The sequence below is a fragment of the Mauremys reevesii genome, linkage group 4, assembly GCF_016161935.1.
Source record: "Mauremys reevesii isolate NIE-2019 linkage group 4, ASM1616193v1, whole genome shotgun sequence".
Classification (NCBI taxonomy): domain Eukaryota; kingdom Metazoa; phylum Chordata; order Testudines; family Geoemydidae; genus Mauremys; species Mauremys reevesii.
Genome location: NC_052626.1, coordinates 123535140 through 123552452, shown reverse-complemented (window position 1 = coordinate 123552452; position 17313 = coordinate 123535140). Strand labels below are relative to the sequence as shown.

At 52.7% G+C, this 17313-nt stretch overlaps 1 protein-coding gene across 3 annotated transcripts in view; it reads right to left on the bottom strand.

Annotated features, from left to right (window-relative positions):
* The window catches only part of LGR6 (leucine rich repeat containing G protein-coupled receptor 6), a 216770-nt gene that overhangs the window by 30834 nt on the left and 168623 nt on the right, over positions 1–17313 (bottom strand). For 2 of the 3 annotated variants that reach the window (XM_039533140.1, XM_039533141.1), the window contains 3 exons: positions 9373–9441; positions 3509–3577; positions 2366–2437 (listed from right to left, as the gene is read on the bottom strand). In XM_039533140.1, the coding sequence (XP_039389074.1) occupies positions 2366–2437; positions 3509–3577; positions 9373–9441 (210 nt within the window). Of the gene's footprint in view, positions 1–2365; positions 2438–3508; positions 3578–4737; positions 4810–5873; positions 5946–9372; positions 9442–17313 lie in introns of all 3 variants that reach the window. The other variant, XM_039533142.1, reaches the window with a different exon arrangement.

The window sequence follows — 17313 nt, the reverse complement described above, 5'->3', positions numbered from 1 at the left end:
GGCAGAGCAGGGAATTGTGCATGTCAAGGCTCCCCTCCTGCACCTGGGGATGGATGAGCACGGCAGATGCACTTTCAGAGGCCAGGAGACATGTTAGCTCACAGGGTAGTCAGGGTGGTGGTGATGCCTGATCTCAGGCACTGCACATGCACCAAGCTGCACCACCGGCTTGATCCTGATTTTTAACTCTTCTCTGGGAGGACGGCATGTTCAGTGTATCATTCCAGCCAGTGCAGGATGTTCCTGCCTGTCAGCTGCATCTCCCCCATCCCAAGATGTCATTCAAAACGTGATTCCCCCCAAAGTCCTTGCCGGGCTATCTGTGCCCCACACTCAGGGCTGGCTCCAGCTTTTTTGCCACCCCAAGCAGCGAAGCGGGGGAAAAAAAGATAAAGCCGCGATTGGCGGCACTTTGGCGGCAGCTCTACTGCGCCGCTTCATTCTTCGGCGGCAATTCGGCGGCGGGTCTTTTGCTCCGAGAGGCGCTAAGGGACCCGCCGCCGAATTGCTGCCAAAGACCCGGATGTGCTGCCCCTTTCCATTGGCCACCTCAAGCACCTGCTTCCTTCGCTGGTGCCTGGAGCCGGCCCTACCCACACTGCACCAGTCAACAAGCGATTGCCCTCAAACTCCCCCACCCCCCGTATAACCGTTACTCCTTATACTTTGTACATCTGTGGCACCGTCTAGCCCAGAATCTTAATGCACTTTACAAACATTAACTATGCCTCCTGTGAGATATTTTCCTCACTGTAGTGATGAAGTGACTTGCCCAAGTACGTACAGTCAGTGACAGATCAGGCACAAAGTCCCCGAGTCCTGACTCCTAGCAGGTTCAATTCTTAATTCAGCCACAGGCTTCCTGTGTGATCTTGTGGCAGTCATTTAGTCTCTTTGGGCCTCAGTTCCCCATCTGTACAATGGGGTGAATAGCACTGTCCTGCCTCACAGGGATGTGTGAAGATAAATACATTAAAATTGTGAGGTACTCAGATACCATGGTGATGGAGGCCAGAGAAGTACCTTAGCTAGAGCGAGAACTAGTCTCCTGCTTTAACCACTAGACCACTCTACCATGCCACACAGACATTGACCCTTGCTTTGCCTGACCTGAGATCACTATAAAAACGGGAAACTTAACCAACAGCCTTTCAGTCTCCCATCAATAATGAATAGAATTAATGGCCTGAGGCAGAAAAAAGGCACCAAGGAAAATATTAGCGAAAGAGGCAAAACCATCCAGTTCACAGAGAAGAGGAAAGCATGATTGGTAAAACTGGTCAAAAATTTTCCATCCAAACAGTTTTTCAACTGAAAGTGGGGTTTTGACTAAATGAAAATTTTCACAAAAAGTCTCTGCTTTAGGTGGAAAATTTGGATCCTTTTTTTTTTTTCAAAAAAATCCCCAAATACCTGAAGACTGAAACAATTTGGCCAAAACCTAATTTTTTTTATTCAGAATTGCTACAATGGTGCCTCCAGTTGCCTGATGCTCCCATTCTCCTCTATGATCTGTGTTCCCCTGCCAGACCAGGTTTCCCACAATTCACCATAGCCAGGGACTCCCAGGATACACCACAGTGGCTCAACAAGAAAGGAGACCAGGGTGCATCATGGGAAATGTCATCTGGCCAAAGAGACCAGCCCATAGAGGAGAAAGGGAGCATAAGGCATCAGCATAAGTGGCACCTCGGCAGCATTTCCAAATCAGAATTTCTTTCTTTTCTTTTCTTTTTTTTTTTTTTTTGGCCAAAAGTTTTTCCACTGAATATGTTGAGTTTTCAGTTTTTTGCCAAAAAGTTGAAATTTTCCATGGGGAAAAACCCCACTTTCCAACCAGCCCCGGTGACGGTCACACGTCGCATCAGGAAAGTCTTAGGGACTGAGCCCCCTCTCACTGAAAGCAGTGACTATTGCTGGGGTCACTCCTGATTTACACCAGATAAGTGGGAAGTGAATCAGGCCCAGACACCTTTAATCAGTGCTGCATTGTAGACACACAGGGGAACCCCTCGCTCCTTCAGGAGTTGTGCCTGGTAGGGCTCAGAGGCCTTGGTTTGTTTGGCGCAATGCCTTGTGCAAAGCAGGTAGGATTCCCCCCAGCCCTGCAGTGGGTGTGCCATTGGCAGGGGAAAAACATGGCCACGCTGACTTGGAAGCACTTCACACCCACTCCACTCCGCCCTGACACTGGGGCGAATAGCACACAAAGCCTCAGAGCAGAGAGAAGTCAACCCCTGCATGTGTCTTATTAGCTAATGTCCTGGAGCCCAGAGCTGTCTCACTGGGCGCTGTGCTGGGATCAGACAAGCACACCAAAGAAGGGGGCAGTGAAATACAGTGGAGCAGCATGTGGGTTACTCACAGGACTCGGAGGCTGGGCAGCTGCTGGCACATTCCTCTGGGAAGCAAACGGATCCCTGCCCGGGTCAAGGTCCTGGGGGCGTGAAGGAGACAGAAGGGGCTATTGAGAAGCTGGGATGCAGAGAGCCCAGCCCTCGCTGGGGGAGGACAGAGCAAATGAAAGAGCAAAGCACATGGTGAGAAATTAAAGGTGACTTGGTAAAAGGAAGGAAGGAAGGACTCTGCACTGGGCTGAAGGAGGGGAGGGATTAGTTTAACATGCCCAGGGGCTCACGGATTGTTTGGTTCTACACCTAACTTGCCTATGGGCTTCTCCTTGGAGACTGTGGAAGGGGAATGTGCTGATCCCACAGAGCACCCTCCGTCCGGGGATCAGGGCTGCGCAGGGGGGGAATCTGAGGCCTTGCAGAAATGGTGGGAGGTTCTGCAGTGTCAGTGGGGTCCCTGTTTGTGGAGCTCTCCGATCTCCCGGGAGTGTCCTGCAGAGAAGGGTCCTGGGACTGAAGGGAGGTAGCTGGCCTTACAGAATGGGGGGGTGGAGGGGGGGGAAGGGTGAGGCTAGCCCAGGACATAGCACTGCAGGGAAGGCTCATCCCTGGGAGCCCGGGCTCCTGACTGCCCTGGATCAGGTTCTGGGAAAAGGAGGGCACTGGGGTTAAAGCTGAGCTGAACTGGAATTCAAGGCACCCCCAGGGGAAGGGTGGGCGAGTTTCAAAGGCTGCAAATTTCTCACCCTCTGGATTTCTTTGCCCCTTCCTTCCGGCTTGCCATACACCTACAGGCAGCGCAGTCCCCCCCCTCCTCCCACGGGGAATGACGTGGTAGCACTGGGACTGAATGGCTGGTGCTGGATAAAGTTTCTGGAGGGCCATGTGGGTAGCTGGCTTTACAGACCAAGTGGGGAGGAGGTGGCGAGCCAGAGAACACAGTGGCAAAGAGACACATGGAGGGCAAGGGTGGGGGACTCCAGGAGGAGCTCCTGGCAGCAGCCGCAGGGAAGAGCCTAGATGATAGGCAGTGGAGTCTCCCGTGGTGCCTAAAGACCCTGCACCGCATAGCTTGGTAAACGCTTCTCCTCCAAGCCCATGCCCAAGCTTGGAAGGAACACCACGAGGAATGTGGAAGAGGGAGACTTGCCACTCACAGAATTTCTAGGCTGGTGGTTCCTTTAAGATCTGGGAATTCTCTGATGTCTGTTGCTCCGTTCAGTGACCTGCAGAGAAGGACGGACAAGCTCAGGGGAGTCGTCTGGAAGATGAGCAGAGCAAACTGGAAGGAGCAAGGGCAGGCGCTGGAGCGTCCAAATACCCTCTTCTCCAAAAGCTTTGGCAGCTGACTGGTGGTGGCCCAAGCCTAGCTAGGAAGGTGGGAAGAACCCCAGCCCCTGAAGGTACCTCTCCCAGGAGAGTGCCACCGCTGGCTGGGGCATGGAGCAGGGCACAGATGCATTGAACCAGGGACTCAGATGTTTACTCCCCAGGAAACTTGGCAGGGTCAGAACCCCCCCTCCAAACCCTGACATTCTTGGCAAATTGCTTCAAACAACAACAAAATGATGCTAGGGGATCTCCTCCAAGCTCCCTGGTGCCTTTATCCTAGGGAGCTAAAGAATGCTGCGTGGTTCTCGTTAGAAGTTATTTTATTAGCTGGAGCATATAACTATGCATCCAGCGGCTTTATGAGGCTTGTAAAGAGAGCACATTTGAGGTTACCTCTGCCACGGGCCCATCTGCTGTGCACCAACGGAGGAGGATTGGCTGCAAAACACTCCATGTGGGGGCCTGGCTGGTCAAGAAGATGCACCACACAATGGCAAGTGGTGCCAGAGGAGATGCGGGCTAATGCCTGTCAGGGGGAAAGCGGCTGTTTCCAGTTGTGACACGCTGCTATGGCAACACATTACTCAGTGTCTGAGCTGTGAGCCGCTGCCCCTTGACGCCTCTGCCTGGCAGCATGGTATTGCCGGGGCCGGGCAGTGCTGCACAGGGGTGTGAGACTCGGCACATGGAGAATGCAGCAAGTTAAGGAGTGTCTGCAGCTCAAGCGGGGTCATGGCAGGAGGCACACCGATGTTTGGTCAGTGGGATGGTTCTCCAGAGAGGTGCAGGGACACTGGAGAGGCCTGGGGGGCTAGCAGCCAGGCCCTGCCATGCTTGCAGTGAGAAAGGAGGTTGCTCTGAGTGACTGTGGATACCTGGGTCATTAACATGGGCCATGCAGAGCTCTGCCAAGATCCCCTGGTGAAGGTACTTCCAGACACAAGGGCTTGGAAGGCAAAGGGAGAAGCAGGCTGGAAGATGGCCAGTCTGCTGGCCCCGGAGGTGTGGATTGCCAGTTGTGTTACCTCTTTAAGGACCCGAGTGATGAACTTACAGAGTGTGCAGCTTTGGCAAGAACTGGAAAGCGGACTGTCCGACAAACTGGATGGGATTGTCATAAAAATGGCTGCAAAGGAGACAAATACTGAGCTTAGGTTACCCTGTGCGGACTGGAGGAGATGCTAGTGTTAGTCCAAAGCAGCGGAAGCGACTAGGAATGGGCTGTGCAAGAGATTCCGGCAACCTCATGGTGAGCCCACCAGCTCCAGATCATTCCTGCCTATGCTACGGGCTCCAATCCAGGCTGGGCACTGAAGGGAGGGCCCTGTAATCCTGCTGCACATGGGGAAGTGCTCTGTAGCCCTGGCTTTGCTGGGCTGCAGGTGCCTCTGTGAAGTCCCATTACTGCTGCAGAGCCACGACTAGAAGGTGCATGGCACAATGGAGCCTGTTAAACCAAACTGCTGCGCATGCCGCGTGGAACAGGGCTGAGGGTCACTTTGCTTGGCTCTGATTTTATTTTCCCATCCCTCTGAGCGGAGCACTGCCAGAAAGTGGGATTACCCCGCACCTGCCGGTCAGAGCTTCCATCAATTCATTGCCAAAAGTGTGGTGAGGGAAGCGAAGGGAGGAAGTGCCTGGAAAACCTGCATGGTGGGACGGGAGTGCTGCCGGCAACCCTCTGCATCCTACCCACGGGCCTTCACACCTCGCTGGGTCTGGGGAGGTGATTGTGGCCTGCCGAACTAGCTTGGTTCAGCCCAAGCTCACAGCTACAGCTATCACAAACAAGTTCCAAGCAAGGGCTCTAAGCATCACCATTGGCTAACATCTGGGCAGGTGTGGAGAACCCCCTCCTCCGCTGTGTGTTACACACAGCAATACCACTGCCATACAAATGATCTGTTCATCTCTCCACCTCTGTAAGGGCTTCGTGTGAGACTGGAGCCGTCAGAGCTGGGGTTGCGGGGGGACATTGGAAAAGGAAGGGGTTAGAGGACAGGAGGGAAAGAACTAAGAGGCAAACCTCCATCTTACATTAGGGTCCTTCTTTCATCCCATCCCCCCTCCCTGGCACATGCACGTCAGATGACGACCCTGGGAAATGGTGGACACAGCCTCCAGCCAGTGACAAGAGGCTCTGAGCTCCCCATACAGAATGAAATAGGAAAGCCGATTCACATCGCTTACATAGTTTGGAGTAAAGGATTCCCAACAAATGCCTTCTCTGGAATAGCCTTGATGTTGTTGTTATGGAAACCCCTGTTGGAAGAGAAAGCCCAGGATGTGACTGGGTCAGAAGATGAGAAAGGAAACCTCCTTAAAAGGGGCAGAGGATTTGAAACACAGAGGGGATGCACAGAGTTATAGATTCCAAGGCCAGAAGAGACCAATGCGATCATCCCATCTGTCCTCCTGTAGAACACAGGCCGGAGAACATCCCTACTATGATCCCCAGAGCAGAGCTTTTAGAAAAACATCCCGTCTTGATTTAAAAATGGCCACTGATGGAGAATCCACCATGACCCTTAGGATGGGATCAGAGCCTTAGGCGTGGTCTATACCTAAAATTAGATTGACCTCACTGTGTTGCTCAGGGCTGTTCAAAATTTGTCCCCGAGTGCTGTAGTTTGGTTGTGTAGACGTGGCTAGCTGATGGAAGAATTCTTCTGTCAACCGAGCTACCCCCCTCGGGGAAGGGGATTAACTATATCAAGGGAAAAGCCCTGCCGTTAACATCAGGTGCTCCAGTGGCCCAGCTGTCGTGCAGACTCACCCGTAGACTCTGTCTCACCCGTAATGCCACTGAAACGAATGTAGAAGAAGCATCATCAACAGCCCTGCTACATCAGACCTAGGGCCTGATTCTGCTAGCCTTGCTCATGTTGAGTAGCATGGCACGCCATGAATAGCTCCACTGAAGTCTGTGAGATTACTCCTGGATCGAGTGTCCGATTCTGGGAGCACAATGAGAGGAACGGGCCCATTTTATGCCACTTTATCTAGCCAAGGATTTTAGGTTTTTTAAAAGTCTCACCATTACGTCTGTCCAACTTTTAACTACGTTTGCAGCCTGTTCGGGTACGGCTGGCTTGATGCAGGGCTGGCGTAGCACTTCCTGGCCATGCCCAGGAAAGCGTTTGTTTCCCACCTTGTCACAGATTGGGTAAAGCCCAGGAGGGACCCTGTGATCCTCCACTCTGCCCCCAGCATAACCCAAGCCAGAGACGCTCACCCAAGGAGTCCTGCGCTGAGCCCAGCGTTGTGAGGCTGAGCTATAGGAGATAGCTGAGAATGAACCAGCCAACCTCTGAGCAATGGTCAAGCCAGCACATCCCCTGGGAACCCGTTTCAATGGTTAATTTCCCCTTGCTGTTAACTAAGTGCCTCTTGTTTCCACTCTGATTTCAGCTTCCAGATGTTGGCTCTAGCTCTGCCTTTGGCTCTCAGGGGTGAAAGTAACTGAAAGGACTTACTGGCCGGAGTCCTGAGTGGGGGCGTGACCTCAACCGGAAGAGGCGTTTAAAGGCTCTGGGGCTCCAGCTGTGACTGGGAGCCCCAGGGCCTTTAAATCACCCCGGAGCTACCAGCTGCAGAGGCGGCTGGGAGCCCCGGGGCGAAATAAAGGGCCCAGGGCTCTGGCTGCCACGGAGCTCCAGGCCCTTTAAAGCACTGCCTGAGCCCCGCTGCTGGAACTCCAGATGTGATTTAAAGGGCCCGGGGCTCCCCGCAGCGGCTGGAGCCCTGGGTCCTTTAAATCACTGCCCGGGAAGCCAGTCCAGTCCGGCACGGCGCACCAGCTCTTGCCGGTACGCTGTACCTGACCGTACCGGCTTACTTTCACCTCTGTTGGCTCTACTATGAGAGATCTTCCTCCTACCCAGGGAATTCTTCTTCCTCTGGCCAACCAAAACAAATTCTCCCACCTAACCCTTCCTCAAAATACTAACGGGGTTGCCTCTTGTCCCCATGGCCCCCCCACCCCCACATCACCACGAATGAGCCTCAGTGATGATAAATAACCAGGGTTCTCCGCAAAATGGGCTCATCCCTGTCTCAGGGCCCCTCCCTGGCACTTGTACGGACAATAGTTCTGCCCCCTCGTGGAGCCACTGACCAACTGAGCTGGTGACCCTGCCAGCAGGCTGGGCGAGCACAAACATTCCCCTTGCTCTGCCGGACAGTGATGTGGCCACCATAGCCTCCCTGAAGCCACTCAGTGAGCAGCCCCTCTTTCCGACCCTCCCACACATAGGCAGGTATATGTGCAGACGGCGACTCTGGGCACGAGTGTGACCAGTGCGGCCGAGAGGGGGCTGGCATAGCACAGGGCTACTAGGCTGTCGCAGCGGGAGACAAAGAACTGAGCGGGCAATATAGAGCAGGAGTAGGCGTGGCAGGAGGAGAGTGTGGGCGAGGTATGGGTGGAAGATGCTTGGGGTAAGAGCAGGGCCGGCTCCAGGTTTTCTGCCGCCCCAAGCGGCAAAGGAAAAAAATAAAGCCGATCGGTGGTAGCTCAAAGAGGAAGAGATGGACTGAGGGACCCGCCGCCGAATACCCGGACATGCCGCCCCAGTAGCGGATGGAGTGCTGCCCCTTTGTATTGGCCGCCCCAAGCACTTGCTTCCTGGTGCCTGAAGCCGGCCCTGGGTAAGAGGGAGGAAAAGGAAAAAAGGGGACAATAGCACAGATCATACTGATGGGAGGAACAGGCTGCCGCACCCTGCCATAGCTCTTGGCAGCCAAAGGTCGCTCCCAGGCCTGGTGCTGAGGGGGACAGACACAAGCACGTGGTAGGCTGCACAGGCGAGGTGTATGTCCAAACAGTACAGGAAGGACCCTCTTTGTCTGTTTGTCGGGATTGGGCCATATTGATCCTTCCCCAGCCCCGCCGGTCAGAGGGGTGTCATCCATGTGTGGTGCGGACACCCAGAGGTTCTGTGGGTGCTAGAGGAAGCTGTAGGCGCTGCTGGGGCTGAGAATAGCAGCTACTGCAGGGGGTTGTCTTATAAGCGCCAGGCTAACTCCAAGGGAACGCTGCCTTTATGGGCCCAATCCTGGGTGGACGTCAGTGAGAGCTGGGGCTCTAAACACGACTAGGTGGGCGAGATGCGCTGTGGGGGGAGGGACTAAGGAATCAGTCACAACAGCTTAGGGTCTGATCCAAACCTTACTGATGTCAACGGAACATCTCCCATTGACAGGAGGTCCTCTAAGGGATGATCTGGTGGTCCCTTCTGGCCCTAAACTCTATGGCTGTAATGGGCTTTGGTTCAGGTCCTTAGCCAGGCCTACAAGGAGGCCAAGGCCAGTCAGTGCTGGGGAGCTGTGAGGCCGGGGGGAGTGCTCATCCTTGCCTCCCAGCTCCATGTGGGCATGCCCTGGTGGTCCCCGCCCCCTGCATTCTGCCAGAGGCCACATCTGTTAAAACCCATCACCGCTGGCCTGCTGGTGTCACAACTGGAGAAATGCTCTTTCCATGCTAATGAGGCCCCGTGAGGCATGTATTGCCACGGTGGGGAGGAATGAGCTATTTTAATGGGGATCGCAGAGACAGTAGGGAGGAGTTTGGAGGAAGCGCATGAAGGCTTGGCGTGGCTGCTTTCCCCAGCCCAGGCCGGGCGCGGCCCTTTATTGGGTACTATCTTGTCGTGAATTCAATTGGAATGCAATAAATAGGAAGTCTCACAGCTCCTGCAGGCGGCCTAGCGTCCTGATGGCTACTGGGAATTCCAACAGCTTGTTATAGTTCAGGTCCCTGAAAGAAAGAGAGGAAAAGCAGTCATTAAGGCCGCTGTAGGAGCACAGTAGAGCATGTTCGTGCTCTGGAGGGATGGAAACTTGGTTATTAAGCATCGGAGATGGGTTTTTCCAGCTGTGCCGATCCAGCCACCAACGTCTGGAAACAACACACATTCCTGCCGCAGGAATATTCCCAGCTAGGGGCATTGTCAGGCATGGGCCAGGCCAGGCTCTGGCTGCCTAGAAGATGTGACTGTCTGGAATCCTCACTCCCCCCCGCCTCCTGCCCCCCAACAGTCCTCAGCATTGGCCCGAGTTGGGCTGATTCACTATCTTCACTGTGTCCGATCCCCTTGCCCGCCCCTCCTGGAGTCTTGCTCTCACATGCTATTGTAGTTATAGACATTTGCCGCATGCCCTCCGGGGCCACATCTGGGCATGTTTACGAAAACAAGATACAAACAGCAGCTGCCGTTCCACCTCTCTGCTCCCCATCTCCCAGCCACCAAATGTAGCATGCAAGAAGGAGGGGATTCCAGAACAGGGGGCTGTCCAGCGGGAATGCTCTGCTGCTCGCCCCCAGGTGCTCAGCCCCGCTAGCAGTAGCCGCCGCGATGCAACAGGCTCTGAGGAAGCCTCAGCATTAACTCCTGAGGCTCATGCATTTAGAACAGGGATTGGACGTCCTGGGCTGTATGTGGAGGTGATGCGCAAGGTTGGGGGGTGGTTAGACTCCTGGAGAGCTACTGACACTTGGTGTGCACAGGAAGGGGAGTTTGTGTAACTGGCTCGCAGAGGTGCTAGATGGAACTTACAGCAGGGGGTTGGTTTCATTTCGCTCGCACTGTCCCACATCCTCCAGTTAGCTGCTCATCTTGCTACTCTCTCCTCACGTGAGATGCCCTCTCTTACCCTCCCTGGACGTCTGAGCGGCAGTGTGAGCGGTAATGCGGGAGTGGGAGATGCAGGTTAAATGGTGGCCGGTGGTTGAGACTCTAATGGGGTCTGAACTGGTGTTGCACAAGGCGTGGGGGGAAGGAATAAGGTATAGTCACACCAGCTTAGGGGCTGATCCAACTCTACTGACATCAGTGGAGAGTCTCCCATTGACTTCAGTGGGCTTTGGCTCACTTAGACTCAGGTCCATTTCATACATCTTCTGGGGACCCCTCTGCCAGTCCGTGTCCCACCCATGCCAGGTCCGCTCCCTGTCCCAGCTTCCTGCTGAAGCTGGGATTGCCTCAATCACAATGGGAAGAGAGTAGGGTTGGGGGTGGCTAGCAAAGGTGCTGAAGACAGGAGCGGATTCTGCCTCTGGAGAGGGGAGTCTGTCCTGGCATTTCAGCTCTGGCAATGGGGCTATAATGCAGCTGATACTCTCCGTGGAGAAGCAGTTCCACCTTGAGCTGGTACAATCCAGTCCTACTGATCCTTTACAGGCCAGGGCACTGAGAGACCATAGCACTGAGCATTGCAAGGCATGCACAGCATGACTCCTTTCTACTGGCAGGTAACTCCCTGGATTTTAAGAGGTGAAACCCTTGGAACATTAGAGTAATTACTGGCTCCTGCAGATTATTGTGTAATTACACGTAATCATCCCCAAAGTAATTACATCAAACCTGAATTGTGGGTTACAAGACAGAAAGAACCATGAATTTACAGCAATGAGATGTTATTTGCTGCCTAATTACCTGTTAACTCCCACCCCCTGGGTCCCCACCTGGTAATTACCCTTTAATTCTCCTCTGGCCCCACCCCTACATGGTAATTACCCTGTAATTCTCCCCTGGCCCCTCCCCTACATGGTAATTACCCTGTAACTCTCCCCTGGCCCCGCCCCTACATGGTAATTACCCTGTAATTCTCCCCTGGCCCCTCCCCTACATGGTAATTACCCTGTAACTCCCCCTGCCCCCACCCCTACATGGTAATTCCCTGTCCCAGTCTAGGATATCAGGCCAGCTTGTACTTGTGGCAGTGACATTGCTGCCAAGCCTGACTCAGTGACATGGAAAAGAAAAGAATTAAAATAGCCTAAAAATTCCCAAATCCTTGGCCGCCTTACCCCTTCCAACAGGACACACAGCTGTCCTGCTGCCTGAGACAATCAAGGGCCCATTGTTGGGCTCATGCTCTCTACCGTCTTGCCACACTTACAAGTCTATCCTGAGCTGCCTGGGTGGGAATCCCACTGGACTCACTGAGCGCTACCTACACAAACCAAGGGGCGGATGCACATGATGATGCTATCCCTAAGTCTGAACCGCACCAGGTCAGTTAAGAGAGCTCCCTTGTCAATCAAGGATGGGTTGGTTTGACCCATTAAAGCCATGCATTGAGCTCATGGGTCAATACATGTAATGGGTCAGTTTCTCCATCAAGTCTGCTCCAGGTAATGTGTCCAGGACTAAGTGGGCTGACTCTGTTGCTCATACTGCTTGTTATTGGAGGGGAAGCATTACCTGTTATCCAACCTATGGTACTTCGCTGGCCTCTATCACCAGAGTATCTGAGCACCTCACAGTCATTAATATATTTACCCTCACACAACCCCGTGTAGCAGGGCTATTGTCACCATTGTACATATAGGGAAACTGAGGCACAGAGCAGCAAAGGGGCTTGCCCGAGGTCACATAGGAAGTCTATGGCACAGCAGGGACTCCCAAATTCTATGCTAGTGCTCTTGCCAGTGGACAAGCCTACCTCTCTCACTTAAAAAGTTTCAGTCAACTAATAAGGGAGCTGAGACGATACCATGGGGCTTATGTGGCCAATGACATCATGGAAAACAAATCGGGAGGGATTCCCCACTGGGCAACAGATAGCACAAGGCCAAGCCACCGCTTCAGTCCTGCTCCAGCCTTCACAGGTCCTAAGTGGTGGCTAAGCCCCTGCACAGGGGTGAGTTTCACCCCAATGAACAGCTGGTATGTTTGTGAGCAGTCAACAGGAGGAAAATGCTTCCCAGCAGAAACCAGGCTTGGCTCCCGGATGAGTCACTAGCAGAAAAAAAGCACCTCAATTTGCAGCCAATATTATTTGCAAGGAATAATTCAACAAGCTCTAATATTTGCTCCCTCTCTTGCTCTGAAATTGTATTTCCTTTCCAATTTATTCCCCTCTCAGGCAGTCTATATTACACAGGCTCCCTTCTCTTTCATCAGCAGACTAAACATTTTGTTTGCACGTCAATGTGTCTGCAAGTATGTACAGGAATAGTTCCTCCCGAATAAATACACCCTTTCTTCCCAACACTGCAGGCATCTCCGGATTCCCCTGTCAATACTTGGCAGATACAGGGTGTATTGTATTCAGCAGATACCTCTGGGTAGACGAGCCACCCCGAGCTCTGCCATGTATTGTGCTGGCAGGGAAGCTGAAGCAGACCCAGGTGCAGTCGTGCTGTTCTGGTCTGACTGGAGGTAACCCTGGGCTGTCTGGGAGAGACGATGGACTCTTCTAAAGGATCCTGCTATCTTTTGCCCCAGTGTTTCCCAAGAGCCTCCGTCCTGGAAGAAGAAACCAATTGCATCTTCCTGCACCTCTGCTATGTGGTGTTAGAGGCCTACCCATCTCAATGTATCCCGCCCCCCCCCGCCCCGCCCCTCTGGCTGGTCCATCTCTGGGGTGCACCCCACTCTGGAAAATGCTGATCCACACTGAGTTTCCATCTCACTCAATTCAGTGAGGCCAATAAGCAGAGAGTTATTTTCACTTCCATGATTGCGCCCCCCCCCCCCCGCCCATGTGGGGCCAGTTCCTCAAGTCCTTACTCAAGTGTGGCTCATACCTCACTCACGCAAGCCTGCCTGTAACTGTTGAGAAAAACCAATAGACTTACCTTTCAGTGAGAAGGTCCCTGGCACGGGAAACCCTGCCTCTGCTCCTGTAGAGGGCAAATCAGCACACACTCCCCTCCCCATTGCTGGGAGTGCTGATGGGTAAGGCTACGATTTAATCACGGGTATTTTTAGTAAAAGTCATGGGCAAGATACAAAAAATCATGGCCCACGGCCTGTCCATGACTTATACCATAAATACCCCTTGAATCTTGGTTGGGGGAGCTCTGGCGGCACCAGCAGGTGGGGACAGGCCGCCAGAGCAGTGACTGGTGCGGCTGGCCCCAGGGATGGGGCTGCTCCAGCAGCGGCCAGCGTGGCTGTTCCCAGGGCCACCTGAGCAGCTGCTTGGGCAGTCTGGGGTCAGCCACACTGGCCACTGCAGAAGTCATGGAGGTTGCAGGACGTCATGGAATCTGAGACTTCTGTGACCCCTGTGACCAACATGGAGCCCTGCTGATGGGACGCCGATGACCTACAACGAAGGCACATATTGGCAATAGCGTTGGCCAAAGAGGACAGGTACTTCCCAGATTCCTCAGCTCAGGAGCTGCAGAAGTGATGATCCGTGCGAGAGGGAGACAATGCTGAATGTTCAGCGACACTAATTCTGCAAAGACACAGCAGGAGATCTGTCTCCATACAGATGAGCCCAGCATCTGGGGTCAATTCCATCCCAGGTGTAACGCCACTGCCTTTGTTCCAGGGATGAATTTGGTCCATCCTGTCTAACCTGTCTTGGTTTTCCTGTGGGTGACAGAACTTTAATTCTTCTTCTGGTTTGTCTTTTGGAAAAGATGGACTGGGTGCAGCTATGGGGAAAGCCTGGCCCTAGGGGAAGTCAGTAGGAGTTTCAGCATTGACTTCAGTGGGGACATGGCATCACCCACAGAGTCTCTAGACTTGAAGAGGCCCTTTTTGTAGAGCCAGGATTGGCCAGACACTGAAGGAAGTCACCCCTGGCTACAGAACTGGGACCTTCCTAGCTTTAATCTCCCAGGGATCCTGAGCTGTGTTTCTAAGAGGTACAGAACAGAATGTACAGCCTGAGGGGAAGGGAGTGCATGGGGGTGGGGGGCAGGATGTCAAAGGTACAGAAGCCGCCCCCAGGGTCACCGGCATCTCCACAGTGCTGTGTGCCGTGACCTCACCCCCAGCTCCATGCCAGGCTTGTGATGGGAGCCTCAGAAGGCAGCATTGTTATGGTTTCCTTCCATTGTGCCTGTGCTGGGGGGATCCTTCCTTTGCTGGATTCAGAGATTTTAGGGCCCCTTTATGCTCCGCCAGCCCTTTTATGTGGTGTAAAGAGATCAGAGAAGGGAATCTCAGCCATGTTTTCTAAAAGCTGATGGAAATCTAGTTCAGTGACATATCCTGCACTCTGAGCTCAGGTACTCAGGTACCATGATGATGATTTCAGTATAAAAAGGAGAGACAGACAGATAGATGGATGGGGTGTATGGGAAGAGTAGGGTGACCAATTTTATAGGTACAGTCCCGATTTTTCAGTCTTTTTCTTATATAAGCTCCTATTACCCCCCACCCCCGTCCCGATTTTTCACATGTGCTGTCTGGTCACCCTAGGGAAGAGTGAGAGAGCGAGTGATCTTGTCCTGTAGTGACTGATAACAGCTGGCTGTGTCATGCGAAAAATCTTTATAAAACACCTTGTGAAGTTGTTTTCCTCCCTCAGTATTTAAAATTTGTTTATAAGGGTTAATAATTAGTTCGCTAAAGTTTTTTTCTCATCTTCACATCATTGGGTTCGGTCCTTGCAGACATGGGGAAGGCTGCAAAAGCCCATGCTTGCCACCAGGTGGCACTGTACTACAGCTGGGTGCTGCCGTGGCTACCTGGGTCGGCCAAAGCCTCCTCCTGTCTCAGGGGAGGGAGAAGCGACCTTCTTGGTTTTGCCAGGTCTGTATTCAGCTTCTGTACATCACCCACTGCATGAGCCGGGTGCTCTCTGCTGGGTGGTGGGCGGCTTTCTCCTTACAGCCCCAGCTGGGAAAGGAGATACCATGCGCACCCTGTCTGATGCGAAGATGCCGACACACCATCCCTTTCCCATCCTCCCCAGCACCGTACGAGTTGAGCTCCATGTAAGGAATAAATGATGCAGGCCTCACAGGAGGGTGTTTTGCCCACGATCAAGGGCTTTACAGAGCCAAATTGGCCTGCCAAGCGTTATGGGGAATGGCATGCGAGAGACATTATAATAAAAATACCACTTCTTTACGCCGAGCTCCAAGACACCAGCTCCAGACACCGCAATTGGACTTTGAAGGTGATCGCGTCTGCTCCTTTAGTTACAATCAAAAGCGCTTAAAGGTCACCCCCTCCCCCCGCCATCCGCTGGAGCCATAACGAGCTGGGCGGGACATTATTTATTATTAATTTTATAGAGCGCCTCTAGCTTCAGATTTGCAAGATCTCAACCAACCCTGTTGTTTACTTAGACATAAAAGCAAATTGACATCAGTGCAGCCCTTATGTCAGACAGTAACTGCCAGGGCGATTTGAAACTGACGATGCGCAGCCTGGAACTATTAATCACTTAAAATAGGCCAGAAAAAAAGAAAAAGAGGTGGGGGGAACAAGATAAGTGCAACTCAATTTTCTGCCTGTTAGAGGCTATTAGTGGTTCCACAAAGAAAGCCAAAACCAAAAATTATATGGAACTATAAATTCTTCCATAAGCCACAAAACACCACAGATTTGCAGCTAATAAACCTGCTGATGGAATAAGATTAGAAACTGGAGGTGAGAGGTTTGCTGCTTATTTCAGTCCCACTGCAAAGTCCGGGATGTCACTAGAACTTCCCAGGAGTCTCCATCAGCAGACGAGGAGACTTGCTTAGTGCAACTCCAGACATGCTTCTAGGGAGTTATGGTGGCATGTGCACCTAACTGGCAGCTAACCAGACTGCGGGCAAATTGGGTTACCGGTGGTGCTTGCAGCCCTGGTTATGGTGAGCAAATCAAGCATCACTAATTCATAGATTTAAAGCCTGAAGGGCCCATTATGATCATCTGCATAGCACAGGGTGAGAGAATCTCACCTGCATCAAGCCCATAGCTTCCGGCTGAGCTTTGAGAGAGAGACACTCAATCCTGATCCAAAGAATGAATAACAAGAAAGATTAGGATGCCAGCACGGGTGGTCTGCCCACACCGCATGCTGGCAAGCATCAGCAAAGCTATGCTGATACAGTGCAGAGACGCCTACTTAAAGGTGTAGTCAGTGCCACTGCTCCATAGGCTTTAGAAAAACACAAGGGCTCCCTTCAAAATGCCCAGGCACTACAGCTCCTTGTTACAGTGGGACTAAACACTGAGCTGACTGAAGGTTCAGGGCCTCTGCTCATTTCATAGAGGCCACCAAACCAACATCTGATGACAGCAACTTTGGGTCGCAAGCAGCCACAGCCAGAGTTGAACTGGCAACCCGGAAGTAGCCCATTCCTGGCCCATCCAGTCCCATTAAGCCACCAGCAATGATGATGATTTCATATTTATGTTGTGGTAGCATCTAGAGGCCACAGCTAGTTTGGGCACCATGGTGCCAGGTGGTGAGTGACAGTCAAAAGAACATAAGAACGGCCATAGTGGGTCAGACCAAAGGCCCATCTAGCCCAGTATCTTGTCTGCTTACAGCGGCCAATGCCAGGTGCCCCAGAGGGAATGAACAGAACAGGTAATCAGCAAGTGATCCATCCCCTGTCGCCCATTCCCAGCTTCTGGCAAAACAGAGGCTAGGGACACCATTCCTGCCCATCCTGGCTAATAGCCATTGATGGATCTTTCCTCCATGAACTTATCTAGTTCTTTTTTGGAACTTGCTGGCTAAAGAACAAGATGTAACAGGTGCATGAGATAAATCCAGAGGGTAAAGGTGGGAAATAGGGTAAAATTAAAAATTGGCTGTTGCCAGGTCACAGCCAGGGGCGGGGGGGAGGAGGAGGAACTGGACCAGCAATCACAGCCTGCCCCTGCTGACCCATTACTGAAGTCTTACATGTGCACTGGGGGAGAGGTGAGTTTAT